Consider the following 15,761-nt stretch of genomic DNA (forward strand, 5'->3'; position numbering starts at 1 on the left):
GCTCATGAGTTCCGCGTGTCACCTGGGCTATGAGCTCCTCATAGCAGACGATAGTTAATGAAAGCAATTGCAAAAATCGAGGGATCGCGCTCGCCGAGGGTAAGGCTGTTCCTAATAAGCGTATGACTATGAAACGTAGTACCGCAGTTGTGCGTGGGACACTCGGTCGAAGCACCGAGGCGAGTGCGGTGCAATGTGTAGAGGCCATCTTCAGATGCTATACGGTATCGTGTAATTGTACTACCGGAACCGCAAATTTGCGGATCTTGGCTTCGAGATCCTATACGGATGGAAAATGAGATAATGGACCACCAGGTACAGCATCTGTGTCTCTCTCGGGCGAAGCGTCATCGGACTCCCTAAGACCTCAGCAACCCGTCGGATTCGCACATACGGCCCTCCGCGGCTCTATTCATCTAGATATGGCGAGAATGCAGTCCACTACCTGCCTACCACCACTGATCCGAAATGTACGGTGCGGTGAGTCCCAGGAATGGAACAGCTATGTAACGCCGATATATATAAGCGCACTGTAACAGGTATCAACTCGCAACACGAACGGACAGACTGGCGCCCATCGTATTGTCATGCCACTGAGCGCGGAACTAAACATTCATAAAGCGAGAACAGTGCTGTTCTGCTCTCATGCGATGGCCGTTATCTCACAGCATTCAAGATAGCGTGAGTGGGACGATTAGATGGTGGATACAAATGCGATGGTGAGCAGTGCAGCGAGGATACCGTCCTCTGGTTGTGTGAACGCGTTATGTTACCAGTATCCATGTCACCTGTGCGTACCCATGCTGGTCCTTCTTAAGAAATGCTACGTGCAAATCTGATTGGAAACTAAGACGACTTTCCTAGTCAAGTGTCAGAGTATCCCTCGCTGATTAGCGCACCTTTTGAGGTAGGAATCGCGGCTCACCGAAGATCCCAATACAGCATAGGCAGATATTGCTTGCAATCTTCCCAGTCTCACCAAGGCTGTTGCCTAGAGACCTTAAACGGACAATAACCCCGACAAGGGCATGCTCTTTGACAAGTCTGCATTTCTGAATGTCTAGATGTCAAGAACGATAGCGAATCCGCGCGCAATGCTCCACAGTCACAATTCTCCATCGACGGTATCCATGCCTTTTCAGTCTATCTTGAGCTTGACGACAGTGGGATGACCGTTAATGCCAAGCATTGCAGCTTCCTAGGACGAGAAAGATTGATTCAGCCGCACATACAGCTTTTTGTAAACATTTCCCCCGAGATGTCATGATAGATTGCAATGCACGATCTTTCAGATAGCCATGCCTGGTATCCAGATGGCCGACCGCGCGAAGCCAACGTAGCATATGCGCGATTACGCCCCTGGAGAGCACCGTAACCTGTGTGACACCGCTCAACGACCTGTGCTTTGCCCCTTTTTTCCGCCGCTGCCAGGATGCTGCACTGGCCCACGAGGGCGGAAACTCTCCCAAAGCTCCGGATTGCTGTCATCCGGTTCATCGGCGTCACTAGAACCACGGACAGGATCAGCGTAGTCGGGTGCCATAGACGGTGCCTCGATGTACCTTTGTATCGGCACCGAAGCAGAGCTACCACAATAATATGTCAACTGCGATGAACGGGACACATGAAAGAACTAAGAGGCTGACCTGAGCGATGTCTGAGGAACGTCGGCATCGGATGAAACGCTCCGGATCTCTTCGTGCGAGACCTCCTTCGGCGTGTCTGGCGCTGGCTGAATGGGACTGGCATGCATTGCATTCATGAAGATACGATCCGAATCGAACTCTGCAAAGCCCACCTTTCGTTATTCGCCTCCATGTCGCTTAACAATACGTTGCGAGTGTTATCAAGATGGGCTTAGATAGACGATATTATGTACCGCGCTTCACTCGGCGAACTCCACGGCGCTCCTGCACCGAATCAGCCCGGAGCCTAGTTAGATCGATGAAGCTATATTGGCCAAAAATCGACTGCAGATTGGTGTATGCTATAAAATTTGCAAGTTGAACGTGTGGAGCTGTGTGGAGCGAGTTTTTTTGTTAATACCGGCCCACCGCCTCCTGGATCAACGCAAACGTTGGTGCATGCTAGGACGTGGTCTTAGGGAAGTGGGAAACAGAAGTCACAAATGTCGTGTTGGCAGTGCTGTCGTGTAGCACGGTGAGGATTTCTTGGGTCTCAGGCTGTTGGCAGCTGGCTCGCAACGTCAGAACGCCCAACGCCCAAAGTCGTAACACCGGACATCCGCCTGAGCAGGACGCAAACTGCAATTCTCCATATCTCCTGTGGAACTATCCAGATGTCTACGGTATTCCTCTATCCCGAGCAATGATTAATGAAGGCGCTGCATGGGTGGCGGGCGGGACTGTGTCGGCCATACTTCTGAGGCAGTGTGCCACCCCCTTGACGCGTGACATCCTGTGACATCGCATCGCACGGCCTCAGCATTGCACGCGAAGCGCCTCGCTCAGTATTTGAGGACACGACTCAGGGAGAGGCACATACAACACTGACAACTTTGGCTGCATGGAATCCTCGACCAAGTCTGTGCAACGGTCGTCTGTGAAAGAGTCTGGCTCTCTGCGACCTACGACTCCACTATTGACCACGCGATACCAACGTACAAGCAGGTGAGTCTTCAGCACCGCTCCTGTTGACTCGTTCTGATCTGATTCGTGTACCTTTGTAGAGCCACTCGAGGCTATGCAACTCTCAGGGCAGGTCATTCTTCTTTCGCCGGGGAGACAGAGTGAGTTTTGACGCTCGATGTGCTCAAAGCCTAGATCTGATTGCCGTCGCACAGGCCAAAGTATCTCCCGCGTGGCTGGTCTGCGCACGTTCACCCGGAAGGACAATTGTATTTCGCATGCGCCACGAATCCTCGGGTTGTAACCGAAGCAGATCTGTACGATTGCCAAGTCCAAGAGGCCATCTGCTACTGGATCGAGCAATTCAACGCGTGTCTGGCCACACGGAGCATCGCTCTGCCGGACACAGCTGAACTCTTCCTGCAGCTGGGAGAGGAGCCAAATGCTTGCCTATACTACCTGGCCGATTACGCATCCAGAGTGATTTTCTGGATTGAAGACGACCTTTCCACCGAAGAGCTGGGCTTCTCAGAGACCGTATCGGATGTGCACCTCCACATATTGCTAGAAGAGCATTTCTGGTCCCATGTGGAGTTCTTCTCAGCACATCGGTCCAGCGAGCTATCACTCTCCGACCTCTTGGTGGATGAGCTTGCTACGGTCTTCCTCCATGGTCGTACTGGTTCGTTCCTTTTTGCTCGAACATCAGTTGAGTACTAAGTGAAACGTATTTAGACCAACTGACATCAGTAACGTCAACATTTCCATACAACGCCGAACAATGTACACAGTTCATGGACGTGTTGAATGCAGCAAAAAGTGAGATATTCTTACTACGTTATTGACATATACTGACCTTCTTTGATAGATTGCATTCTGAACGGGCATACAATCACTTCAATAGGTGAGGAAACATCTGTCGTATCCACTGAAAAGGCTATATCGCTGACACTACACTAACAGCGCGCCTCTGGGTCGTCATCAGTATGTGTCGTGAACGTTCGCAGGGTTTCGCATTGCTGACGCGCTTTCCGCAGCGCACTACAGATTCAACAACCTGTATGGAGACAAACACGCGCGTCTTTCCAGTGATCAGTCCGTCCTCGACTTGCCTTCGATACCGAGAAGCCGACTGTTCTCTGCGGTTTCAATGCTTCTATTCAATGTACCCAGCTCTTACGAAAGACAATTCGAGGATCTATGGGTGGATGAGCTTGTCTACCAGGAACCGTGGCAAAAGGCCATGAAGGTGTTCCGCGACGAATGGATCGTGTGTACCGCACTGGTATGTCAGCTTCCGTGTCAGAATGCAACAATGTGCTCAACGTCTCTTTCTCAAGGCGGCATTGATGTTGATGTGAGCTTTGCCGGAGTATCGATTCCGGCTGAAAACTAAAGTGTCTCGCTAAATCTTCAGTATCAACGTCTGGATGCTCATGCTTCCAGAGACCACACGTTCCGTAATGCTGGCGTCTATGCTCATGTGTAACATGTCCGTGTTATTCTCGGCGATCCTTCTCATGAAACATCGCCGAGCAACAACCTATGTCGCCGATGAAGCGGTAAGGCGATGATATCCCTTGACGACCGATCTTTTTTCTGACTCATCGTCCTCGCACAACAGGCAGCGTATCTTTCGGAAGCTCGGCGAGAAGCATCAGGCTTCCGATGGACAGCGCTTGCGTTCAGCCTTCCCAAAGCGCTGTTGCTGTGGGCACTCGGGATCTCGTCTGCGCAGAGTCTCGTGTGGCTGTGTGAAGCCACAAGCGTTCATGTGCTGGGAGGTGCCGTTCTTGCGATTTTTGCGCTCTGTTTATACTCCGGCGCGGTCCCTGTTTCTCGGACGTTGCCGGAAGGCTGTTCGTTTTTGACTTTCTGGAGGATGTTCAGAATCCGGGCGAATCGCCAATCGGAGGAATGCGTAGTTTAGACGCACTTATACAAAGCTATCTGCAGTTAAGTATGAATGTTTAATAATACAGAAATAACCTAGACCCAGCGTTGGTTCAGCTGTCACGATCTGTGGTACTGTATATTCGCCACCAGTGTCAGACCGCACCTCCGGTACGTTTCATCAAGCAAGGCTCTACATAGTATCACCCTGAACTGATGTGCGGCGGAGGACCAATAATGGTGCGTGCTACTTACACACGCAAGATCCGAAGCCACGAACATGTGCAACGCTTGGTTCTATGACAGGCGCGAGGCAAAAAAATACTAATACACAGCTTGAATGATGCGCATGGAACGCAAGCGACTTCTTGTCATTGCAATACATCCATGAGTGTCATTTCGAGTCGTAGGAATTTGAAATGATATCGCTGCGAGGATGTTGATACAGCGCTCACCTGATTATCAAACAGGTGTCTGCAACCCAATAAAGAAAGCCGCATGCTGACCAATGGTCATATTCCAGTGAGTAAAAAAGTGCCAGTGTGGTTGACGGGGGTGCGCTCATCTAGCTTCTAGCGGCAGGGAGTGGTTGAGGTTTTGACCGGCATCGAGTAGTTAACATCGCAGGTCATTCTGTGCATACCGAAGTCACCGCCTCTTCCCTGTTTGGGTGGTCTCGTCCGGAGCTCAGCGTCGCTCATCGCCATTGTGGTTCTCCTGCTTATTGACGATCAGTCCGGAGGACGGAATTGCACGATTTTCTCCTGCAGGTGCTATGCCTCTTATGGGCTCCTGGATGTCGTGCAAACAATGTCCATCTTGTTTCTGTCTATAGAAAGCAGGGAAGGCTCCCCGTGGTCCGGAGAATGACGCCTGGACGGTGCTCATAAGCACCTTTGGCGTACGCGCTTCCATACCCGCCGAGTTTACTATGACCGTGACAATCCGACGTGCTCCAGTGCGAAGGGCTCTCAGCGTTGCCGTTCGGTACAAGCCCCTCGGGCGCATTGACCAGGAGCTAGTTTTAGAAGGCACACACCATGATCCTCGTGTTCTCCGTAAATTGCTTATTGGTAAGTCTTGTACTGAAGCCGTCTGGATTCTCGTCACTTAGAAGTGCTGTCAATGGGCAGATCTCTTTGGATACAGGGAGCAAGACATAAGGATCCTCATGGACGATGATAGCGGTCAGCATATGTGTCCAACAAAGAAAAACATCGTGAGTCCCCTCTCTCGTAACCGCAGACTTATGAACGTAGTCCGATTCTAACCGTGTATCTCAGATTAAATCAATGCATGAACTAGTCGCTGATGCACAACCTGGCGACCACTTTGTGTTTCATTGTAAGTAGAATGTAATATATCCACCACGAATATGCACCGATCCCCTTTGGAACATCTTTTCTCCAGTTTCCGGGCATGGATCACAGGTGCGAAACCTCGATGGCACCGAGAAAGATGGCATGGATGAAGGTGTGACCACTAAAGTGCAGCTATCCGACGTGTCTCAAACTGTTTCTCGGGACTCACAGTGATATGGCCGTTCGACATACAGTATAGAAGTGACGAAGACTGCGATAACTATATCATCGATGATGTGAGTCGCCACTGTCAGTCCGTCGAGACGCGCCTAGTTGATAACCTGAACGCATCCATAAGCTGATTCATGATATTCTCGTCAAACATATCCCCGCTGGCGCGCATTTTATGGTGAGGGACGATTTTAGAAAATAGCAGTACGTATTTACCGAGAGATGACTCTAGATGGTCTTTGATTGTTGCCACTCTGGAACCGCAGCAGGTATGGATGTTATGAAGGGTGTGGCTTTGTTTGTTACCATGAATAACTAAACCTCCGTCGCTAGATCTGCCGTACACCAGCGATGAATGTGAATCACTTGCAAGCCCAGTCTCGATGTACAAGCCGCAGTTCGACCGTTTAAAGAGCAGTAAGTTGTATCCACAGACGTCAAGTGATCACTAGACATAAACTAAGGTAACTCATAGTTCGCCTCGCTGGAACAGATCATGAGGGTAAAGACCTGACCTTCGGAGCACTCTAAGTACAATATTGATGTTCACGACCATAGCATCGCGTCTTGGTCAGCACAAGAGTATTCGAGATAAGGTTCATGTACCGCATACAGTGGATGTAGTAAGTCGAGCCAGTTCAGTCAGCAGAAGCCGCATTGATGACATGTACCATCTAGACATCTTGGTCCGCTTGCGAAGATGATCAAGTCACTTACGGTGATAAGAAACACGGGGGTCTATTTGTTTATGTACGCACCCTATCGATTTCCGGATTCAGGCTGGCTGATACAGCGACAGGCTTTGAACAAGGCTCTTCGTGAGTCACATTTCTTGCTTGTTGGTGCACTGCGTTTTCACCTCTAGAAAGGAGCGAATCCAACAGCAACACATGCCGAAGTGTTCCACTCCGTCAGGTCAGCTGAGCATATGATCCAATTATCCATGCCTGATATGCACTTCGCTCACGACTTCTCAGACATATTATAAAAAATATTGTGGCGGGGATCAACAGGCGTAGACCAGAGCGTCACTACGCAATCCCTTCTCCAGAGGTAGGCAGCCCGTATAGACAAAGCCCTTCGAGGCTGATGTGCGTATACAGTTGTGTGCAGAGGAGGAATTGGTGAGTACTATGCCGAGCAGCCGTGAGCTCCGTATTGCTAACGCGGTACCATAGGATAGCATTGCGGACGCGCCAGTTATTGATAATGTCTGACGATTGATCGAACGGCTGGGATCGGTGGTACCAACCTTTGGTATTTCCTACTACATCTATCGCTGTGTCCATTTTCCGGGAAATATTCATTCACTTGTCGCTACAGAGACGGGTGCCAATTGTATTTCTCCAGATAATCATTGTCTCGACAACCTGCATTGATGTAAGTTGCCATGGAAAATTTGTCTCAGAGCACTTCAGGAGAGCTGCGTGCGACCAGTGGTCATTGTCAAAACTTGCAGTTGGTTTCATCCAGAAGAGAGATCGCATCATGGTGTCATCTCCAAACTCATAACAGCAGTGCCATGTCTTCTCCACACCATTGTGACCCGCAATTTCGCGATAGAAAGGTCATTTCCGCGTGTTGGGGCAATCAATTGCAGCGGCTGAGGTTGCTATTGTCCGCCAAAGACTCGACCGCGAGGTCCCCGACTCGGATGCTGCCCGGAGCGACTCTCTTGTCATGGAACGCAACATCAGTATATGAAGCATATGACGTCGTTCTTCGCAGTGGCAACCGTGGCGTACAGTCTCGTATTGGAGTCTCACTCCTTCTTGAAAATTCGGCTAGCACTATATATTGCAGAATCATCTTGGCGCCATTTGTGATGGAAGTGATTTAGATATTTTACTAGTAGGGGACAGAGTGAACGAACGTCGCTTCATGTGGATATTACGAGTTGTCTAAATCCAGGCCGTCTCCAAAGCTCCACCCTATAATCTATACAAGAACCCGGGAAGACACGACAGTGCGGTCTACGAGCATAGCATGATAATGGTGACATACAGCAGCAGCAAACAAAACGTTACAGCAAAGCAATTTACAGAAGCAGATAGCGATAGATCAGTGACGGGTATCCCTGAGCATCGTGAGATCGAGTAACGAGTCATCATGATCAGTGCAGCGAGCAGCAACGCAAGGTAGTCGCGAAGTGCATTAGCACGTATGGAGCTCCCGGATGTCCGGGGTAAGCGTGTGCGAAGAACTTGGGCGGAATACCGCATGCCAGCTCGAAATGCGCATGACATCTGCAACCTTCGATATCCTTAGCCGTGCGCTGGTCCATAGTTCGCCGAGCTGTACCCTGATCGAAACGTCCCCACCCTCCCAAGCGGTGTAGATGTACCAGGCAAGGAGCATGCCTACGAGACCCCAGGCTACGGCACTGACAATCGTTGATCTAGCATCGTGTTGGACGAAGCATTCGCAGGCAAAAGCAGCCAGGAACGTAATCATCCTATACATCCATTGTCAGCAACATTCACACGCTGAGAGAAATGTCGGACGCACCCCCACATGAGCAGTGCGTATGGCAAGCTATACATGATGGCCAACGTCTCCAAGCCAAGCGTTGGATGCTTCCGGCTGGTCAAGTAGTTCACCTGTGTTCGGCCTGTTAGTATTCTTCATGGCGCATGAAAGCAATGCAACGCACGGCGTCTTGCGATGTGTCCTTCGGTTTCAACCTGTATTGCCGTAGCAACAGCAGCCCCACGATTGTGCTGCCAATACTAGCAATCGTTGACACGAAGCTGACGACTTGGGCCCAGGTACGCGGGTTGGTGCCATCGTCCACGTCAGTGATTGTCATGAAGGAAATGTTTGCGTTCAACAACACAGTTGCCTGCGACGATCCTTGAATATAAAGTGACTCGCGTTGTTATGATATATTGCTCACGCACCGTCAAGACCTGCTCGGTCCAGTCGTTCTGCAGTTTACCGATGAATTGTGTCCATGGAACGATACTAATAACGCCGTCGATAAACAGATTGTCCAGTGCATTCAAGTGCGTCATCGGTGAATAAAACAAGAGAGGAGCAATCAGCGCGATCAATGGGGATCTGGAGGTATGCACGTCTCCAAAGAGACTTTGATCTCTAGCAAGACGCGCTGCTTTCTGTCCATGGTGATTCAGGTATCTGTGATGAGCTGAAAGGGAAGTCAGAATTATGCGATTAGAAGAAGGTCAAGTAATACCAAAAATGTGCATAAGGCGTCCTGTCTTTATGAGCCAATGGATTCACGCTGACATCAGGAGCAGCGATATCTTACCAACCACACAAGCGGTCCATTGATTACAGCCAAGACCTGTAGAGATGTTAAAGCCACGCAGTGCATCTATCCACGTCACTCACCTTCCAAATCCTTCACTATGGCGAGCATCTTGTACAATTCATCCGTGTTCCACGTCAGCGTTGTGGTGTTTGATGTAAGCAAATCTGGCCAAGGATGAACTCAGACTTTGCGCTGACCAATCATCCAGACTGCTTACCTGCGTTGGCGTGTGTGACGATGCATTTAAGCTCGGTCATTAGTTGATAGGACGGCTCATGATTGTAGGGGTACGTGTCCCAATGCAGCCTACAAGTCAATTCTCGATATAGGAGATCAAGGTCTGGTAATTCATGATAAGTTCACCAGTCAAGGACAGCGATATCGAGGCTCACCATTGGACACGGAAGAATTTACCAGTAGTATTCTTCTATTCCCAGCTCTGACGTTATCAGGCTTTGTTAGTCCGCATATGAATGGCAATTAGCCTGTGCTCACTTATATGCGTGGCGGAGTATATTCCCTTCAATTGACCCAGTCGTCTGGTCACCTCATAATCCTGTATCCAGAACAGGACCCTATCTTTGTGATTAACATAGTAATAGCACCAATAGCGTTCCTCTGTCTCTGGATCGGTCCGAAGATCCAGGACGAGCTCTGCACCAGGTGGAAGCTGGATGTTTTGTTCTTCGACGATGCGATCCAACACAGCCACGAAGTCTTCAATTTCGCGCAAGACGTTTGGGTCACACAGGTATTCATCTGTATATATCAACTAGACAGACAGTCACACGTGCATTCGGTGGATACAATGAAATGCCCAAGCTCACTCTGGTCGGATGGAAGAAATACAACTGCCCTTCTGGATGTGTCAAGGCCTCCCAACCCTCGGGCTTGCCTTCACTGAAACTGATATCAGCAAATCACCTCAGCATGTTGTGGAAGAAGCTTTACAGTGGGTATGTCATATTCATGGCCTTGGTTTCCCATTTAAATTCACGGTTTTCCCTAGAAATGTTTCACGTCATAACCAAAAAACGCATGGAGAAGGATGCTTACAGAATCCTCTTTCTATCATATCTTTCCGTCCACAGAACAGGATACGTCTCCACTGCCTCTTTTGGATGTGCAATACGTGCAGAAGATCTGAGAGACAGCGCATCACCGGCGGGCACTGCAAGCACCTGGCTCTCTGCCTTCGACTTCCCGCTTTCATACGTGGCTACTGAGAGTGCACTACCAGACGATTTGAACGAACGAGAAGGTGCAGAGCGCAGCCGCGTCCGTGTTCCGGCCCGTAACTGTGCGCGAGGCGATGTGGAATGCGTGATGACCTGCTCAAGTCGGTCCACCTGACGTGAGGAGGTGCGGGACGAAGGACGAGACGATGGAGGGCGAAGGCGGTCTTCGTCCTCATCAAAGACTTCGGTGGCGACGACACCGCCGTGTTCTCCGGTTATCGAGCCATGGCAACTCAGGGAGAAACGATCAACATGGCTAGAAGCCTCGTCACTGGAAGCACTTTGGATGGAGATCGAGATTTGACTGCCCCGGGGATTGGCGTGGATAGTGGATGTGTTGGCTGGTGTTTCTGTGTGCAACGGTCCTGCCGTGCTGCGGTGGGCTGTACGAGGATCAAGTAAAGAGCCGGGCACATTACTCGAATAGATGTCCTGCTCCGCATCCTTGTCCTGGAACATGGTCTTGTCTTTGCCAAACAATCCATCGTCTGGATACTTCGTTCTGTCTTGCCTCTTGTTCGGCTTCCCTGCACGCAGAAGCGTCTTTCTGAAATATTGCGACGCATGCGAGAGTAGATGTATGACTCGTCCAGCTAACACTGTCGTCCAGCGACGAAACGGCAGTAGTTTGGATAACAATTCAAGCAAGACTCGCAGATATCGAGCCAGCGCCATGACGAAACAGCATAATAGATGCCAGAGCAAATCTGACTAAGACCCGGATATATGACTGTCGGTGCCACCATGTGCCCGCGGACAACTGATCAGAAGCCCATCGGATCTCTCCTCAGTAGGTCTGCATCCAACTGCCTGTCTACGGCTGTTTACAACGTGTTCAAGCCAACATCCTCGGAAACCTTATATGAAATTTGAACGAGGCACGTTCATGAAACAAAAGGCGACTAAACATTTCCGTACCGTACATGTTGTATCAGAGTAATAGATTACAGAATGTCTGAAAGGAAAAGCTTTCCAAGAAGCAGCGCTGTCTGCAGGCCGCAACTCTTATAAGGATCGCGCGGCGTAAAAAAAAAAGCCATCAATATATCCCGCATCTTCAAGGCTTCCCCGGTTTCTTGACATTCTTCGGGGCATTGGCGTTGTGGTTTGTCGGCCCGCGAGGTCGCGCGGATAGCCAAGTCTCCGGATCGTCATAGTCGGGGCTGTGGACTTCCAATGGTGACAAAAAACGACGTTTACATGTGGCCACAACATACCTAGGTTCGCGCTCCGGAACGGAACTGAGCATCGGAGCATTCGGTGAGACGAGGGAGGACGTTTGAGGTTGACACAGACGTACCTGACATCACTAGACTGTCCTTCATTCGATGTTCTATCTGGGTTGGCTAGCTCCGGCTCGGGCGAGACGCTGTCGATCTCCTCCAGTGGAGTTTGGTTGGTGTCCGGTAGCGACTGGATGACACTGACGCACACAATGCATGAATGAATCAAACAGGTAGAGGGTCAGTTGGAGCCTACCTATCCTTGACCCTAGGTTCGTCCATTAAAGTGTGTCCGTAGAGCTCGATGTGATGACGGATATTGAATCTTGATGGAGCATATATACCACACGAGAAGAGCGGCTTAAGTATCAGCGATGGGCGATAACCCTTGTCGAGAAGGTCAGATAGCGCTCGGATGTATAATGCCAGGCGCGTGATGGCCATGTTCCATATGCAAAACAAAGTTCATTAGTGCAGTCCAGGACGCTACCGTTCCTGGTACAGCTACGATCCGATGACCACAGTTGAACGTGGACAGCCATTGCAAGTCTTGAAAGGCCGAGTCTTGCAACCGAACAGCAATGCAATGCCAAACGCTAAAATTTCGAAGCAACTTGGTGACAATGAGGTGGGAGCCTGGAGTCTGCACAGCGAGTGCGGTGAATTATATTTACGGCAGCAGACGCTCAGAGACGCTCAGTTACCTGCAAGTACCAGCGCTAATCAAATAAGTCCTAGCATCCATCAAAGTTGAACCACATATCGCTATAGCTCTCCGCAGAACAAGATGAAGGCCTCGTTCGTCCTGAATGTAGTTCTTCAACCTACACTTATTCATACTCATCATCTATAGATACTGATGAGCGCAAAGAGTTATCCACATATCTCGACGCGGTCGGTTCCGATTGCCGTAACGCTGACATCGTGACCGTTCTGCCTGAGCATGGGCGCCGCGTGGTGCCACCATATAAGCTCAGGAGGACGAAAGCTCTCCTAGTTTCCCAACTACAGCTGCCTGCGATGCAATCCATTCATGGTTTCTCCACAGAAAAGCCTGCTGCAAGGTCTGGCTCTTTAAGACCTACCACATCACTTCTCACCGTACGATATGGTCGCAACAGCAGGCAAGTGCCATTGACGCGGCTGTGCCGTCATGATGTACTCACGCGCCTGTACGCCGTCTTTCAGAGCTACCCGCCATTACGCTACCATCGCAGCCGGTTTTGGTTCATATAACATAGAGAAAGAGTCTGTATGCACGTTACTTGTCATCCTCTGCCTCTGACGAACTCCATACAGACCGATCTCTCCCCCCCACGGTTGTTCGGCATATATCCACCCAGAAGGACAACTATACTTTGCATGTGCAACGACGCCTCCAGTTGTCACGGAAGCGTACCTCTATTCCGATAAGAATCAAGAAGCGATCGTTTACTGGATAGAACAGTTCAACAAGCTCTTGGATGCAAGAAGGATTATTCTCCCGAAAACTGTTGAACTGTTCCTACAGCTGTCTGACGAATCAGATGACTGCCTGTACTATCTGGTGGACTACGCAACACATGTGGCATTTTGGATAGAAGACGAGATTGCAACGGAGGATTTGTGGTTTCCCGAAGTTGCATCGAAGACACACTTGCGAATACACTTGACGGAACAATACTGGGCGCATGTGGAATATTTTTCGGCACATAGATGCAGCGAGCTATCCATGTCAAATCTTCATGTGGACGAGCTTGCTACCGTGTTCCTGCATGGACGCGCAGGTGCATTACAAACTGCTGTAGCCAGTTGAATGCTTGCTCAGTCTCTTTGATCAGATCGATTGACTTCTGCGACCTCCACCTTTCCGTACGATGCTGCACAATGCTCCGACTTCCTTGAAGTTTTGAATTCTGCACGGAGTCCGTCAATCTTCATAGTCGCTTTCACAAAAGGCTGACTATTTAATTCAGCATGCGCTGTGAATGCGCATACAGTGACTACGATAGGTGAATATCTCTCATCACGCTATCGCTCCCATATAGGTTATCTGATATGCTGGCGCGAAGCTCGGCTTTGGGTCATTATCAGTGAGTCCGTACTCCACTCCATATGCATGATGGACTAAGACGTGTCCGCCAGCGCATTACAGGTTCAACAATCTCTATGGCGATCTGAATGCGCGCCTATCTAGCGATCAGTCTGTCCTGGAACTCCCTGTTCTCTCCCGAAGCAGGTTGTTTTCCATAGCCTCTCAGCTACTGTTCAAAATTCCTGATGCTTATGAAGCGGAGCTGGAATCGTTGTGGGTAGATGAACTTGTTCATCAAGAAGCGTGGCGTGCAGCCGCGAAATCTCGCAGACTCGAATGGGCTCTGTGCAGCTCATGGGTACGTGGACCTTCTAAATGTTCGACCGGACTTCATGCTTACATTTTGTTCTCTATCAGGCTTTCGCTCTGCTGATGTGAGCTTGTGCTACATCACTCATATGACAGCTGAAACCTAATACTGCTTCATCTTTTCCAGCGTCAACCTGATGCTCCTCATGTTGCCCTCGATATCGCGTCCACTTGCCTTCGCTTCCATTTTGATGTGCAACATTTCTGTCGTGTCCTCCGCTGTACTTCTCCAGCGCAATCGCGCGGCGCCGGGCTATGTTGCAGATCAGGCTGTGAGATACTTGACGCATGGCTTCCGCTCCCGCACTGATTGATTTCATATTGGACAGGCGGCTTTCCTCTGGGAGGCCAGGCGAGAAGCTTCGGGCTTTCGTTGGACGGCACTTGCTTTCAGTCTCCCTAAAGCGCTCCTCTTCTGGGCGCTCGGAACATCCACAGCACAAGGCTTTGTGTGGTTGCATCAATCCACTAACCTTTACGTGTTAGGTTCGGTTGTGATATCAATTCTCGCTTTTGGACTGTATTCCGGGGCAATATCAATGCCCTGGAAATGGCCGGGAGGCTGGTCAACCCGTATCCCGTGGCGTTGGCTGAAACTGCGGGAAGGGTCAAGCGTTTCAGACCACAGCAGCGTGTGAGTAGGAGTCAGAGGAGGCTTAATACCTGTTTATTTGTCATGAGCGCGCAAATAGTTTTTTCACTGTGTAGGTTATGCGGTCAAGGAATTCACGTAGCGTCTTCCGCCTCCCCATCTAGAATCGAAGCTATGCCCTTCGCGCGGCGCGCACAGCAAGGAAGCCCGGCGGCTGCCGGCACGGTCGAAGAGGCTACCGATAGTCTGCCAATGACCATCGTGCGCTACAATGACAAGGTTCAAAATGCGGCTTCCACGATCAAATAGAGATGCGCGCCGTGAGAGAGCGCGAGACTGATATTGGAAACCAGGCACATGGAATGTGGCATTGATGAAACACTCATGGCGGCGGCTATCCAGATATCAGCGAACTTTCCATGGTCGATAAGTGCGACCGTTCGATGCTTCACCACACTCCTCAAACTGGTCGATCGGCGATAAGAATCCACATTGCTGGGTTATACGGAAAAGGCTAGCCGCGGGAGCGCAGCATGAGACAGGTGAGCACTTCGTTAGTATGAGAAGCGGAAATGTGTTTGACCACATGGGTCTTCGAGGCGCAAAGCATTTCTTCGTGTAAGGCAAGAGAATTCGCACACCAACGTCATGCCACTGTTTGCGCGAGTCCAGTTCGTGCAATGACAGCTCTTAGCCCCCCGTTAATGTAGCGGCGCCCGGTGCATCAAACACTATACTCTCCATCTATCGCCCAGGAGCTTTCCGGGAGGGGGAGGGTTCGGTTGGTGAATCAGCCGGCATCGATACATGAGACACCAATTTTGACACAGGAATTCTTCCCAGGACTACCGCCGGGTGGGTGCCCGCAATGTCTTCATACCGTCATCGTGGGCCGACCCACCTCAATCGGTTAGTTCCCGGGCGACGATCATGCACATGGCCATTTTCACGTTCGGGATGAGAATTCTTTCATCTGCTTCGCGTTCCATGACAGACGCATCAGGGACCGGATATCCTGCGCTTGGCATGGGTTATACT

General features: G+C 50.2%; 6 protein-coding genes across 6 annotated transcripts; 4 read left to right on the forward strand and 2 right to left on the reverse strand.

The window, feature by feature from the left end:
* Nucleotides 1-2,526: 2,526 nt before the first annotated feature.
* LAESUDRAFT_785263 (uncharacterized protein) lies at nt 2,527-5,005 on the forward strand (the record flags this gene model as incomplete). The annotated part of the gene is made up of 8 exons (XM_040913877.1): nt 2,527-2,630; nt 2,690-2,749; nt 2,804-3,270; nt 3,324-3,425; nt 3,525-3,572; nt 3,626-3,887; nt 4,006-4,150; nt 4,213-5,005. The coding sequence occupies 8 exons, from the start codon at nt 2,527-2,529 to the stop codon at nt 4,516-4,518; spliced, it is 1,494 nt and encodes a 497-aa protein (XP_040762210.1). The 3' UTR covers nt 4,519-5,005.
* Nucleotides 4,998-7,366, forward strand: LAESUDRAFT_296402 (uncharacterized protein). The gene is made up of 17 exons (XM_040901875.1): nt 4,998-5,003; nt 5,064-5,554; nt 5,615-5,700; nt 5,765-5,825; nt 5,892-5,954; nt 6,014-6,078; nt 6,141-6,191; nt 6,246-6,282; nt 6,347-6,430; nt 6,489-6,515; nt 6,572-6,636; nt 6,692-6,763; nt 6,813-6,831; nt 6,883-6,928; nt 6,991-7,066; nt 7,117-7,137; nt 7,192-7,366. Exons 2-17 carry the CDS (start codon nt 5,413-5,415, stop codon nt 7,228-7,230), a joined length of 954 nt encoding a protein of 317 aa, XP_040762211.1. The 5' UTR covers nt 4,998-5,003; nt 5,064-5,412; the 3' UTR covers nt 7,231-7,366.
* On the forward strand, nt 7,298-8,010 carry LAESUDRAFT_295798 (uncharacterized protein). Its single transcript, XM_040901872.1, has one exon. It carries the CDS (start codon nt 7,404-7,406, stop codon nt 7,851-7,853), a length of 450 nt encoding a protein of 149 aa, XP_040762212.1. The 5' UTR covers nt 7,298-7,403; the 3' UTR covers nt 7,854-8,010.
* Nucleotides 8,011-8,043: 33 nt separating this feature from the next.
* On the reverse strand, nt 8,044-11,391 carry LAESUDRAFT_296031 (uncharacterized protein). Its single transcript, XM_040901873.1, has 12 exons — nt 10,344-11,391; nt 10,239-10,292; nt 10,115-10,187; nt 9,783-10,059; nt 9,702-9,726; nt 9,505-9,593; nt 9,368-9,451; nt 9,285-9,320; nt 8,914-9,161; nt 8,667-8,855; nt 8,522-8,613; nt 8,044-8,468 (listed from the first exon to the last, which is right to left on the reverse strand). The coding sequence occupies exons 1-12, from the start codon at nt 11,198-11,200 to the stop codon at nt 8,168-8,170; spliced, it is 2,325 nt and encodes a 774-aa protein (XP_040762213.1). The 5' UTR covers nt 11,201-11,391; the 3' UTR covers nt 8,044-8,167.
* A 204-nt stretch (nt 11,392-11,595) lies between these two features.
* On the reverse strand, nt 11,596-12,391 carry LAESUDRAFT_727951 (uncharacterized protein). The gene is made up of 4 exons (XM_040909329.1): nt 12,005-12,391; nt 11,826-11,948; nt 11,743-11,766; nt 11,596-11,695 (listed from the first exon to the last, which is right to left on the reverse strand). Exons 1-4 carry the CDS (start codon nt 12,190-12,192, stop codon nt 11,677-11,679), a joined length of 354 nt encoding a protein of 117 aa, XP_040762214.1. The 5' UTR covers nt 12,193-12,391; the 3' UTR covers nt 11,596-11,676.
* A 96-nt stretch (nt 12,392-12,487) lies between these two features.
* Nucleotides 12,488-14,477, forward strand: LAESUDRAFT_703470 (uncharacterized protein). The gene is made up of 10 exons (XM_040906521.1): nt 12,488-12,546; nt 12,602-12,872; nt 12,937-12,996; nt 13,048-13,514; nt 13,569-13,652; nt 13,704-13,739; nt 13,800-13,820; nt 13,873-14,120; nt 14,180-14,196; nt 14,259-14,477. The coding sequence occupies exons 2-10, from the start codon at nt 12,769-12,771 to the stop codon at nt 14,443-14,445; spliced, it is 1,224 nt and encodes a 407-aa protein (XP_040762215.1). The 5' UTR covers nt 12,488-12,546; nt 12,602-12,768; the 3' UTR covers nt 14,446-14,477.
* Nucleotides 14,478-15,761: the final 1,284 nt, after the last annotated feature.

The sequence above is a fragment of the Laetiporus sulphureus genome (genome assembly GCF_001632365.1).
Source record: "Laetiporus sulphureus 93-53 unplaced genomic scaffold LAESUscaffold_32, whole genome shotgun sequence".
NCBI lineage: Eukaryota > Fungi > Basidiomycota > Agaricomycetes > Polyporales > Laetiporaceae > Laetiporus > Laetiporus sulphureus.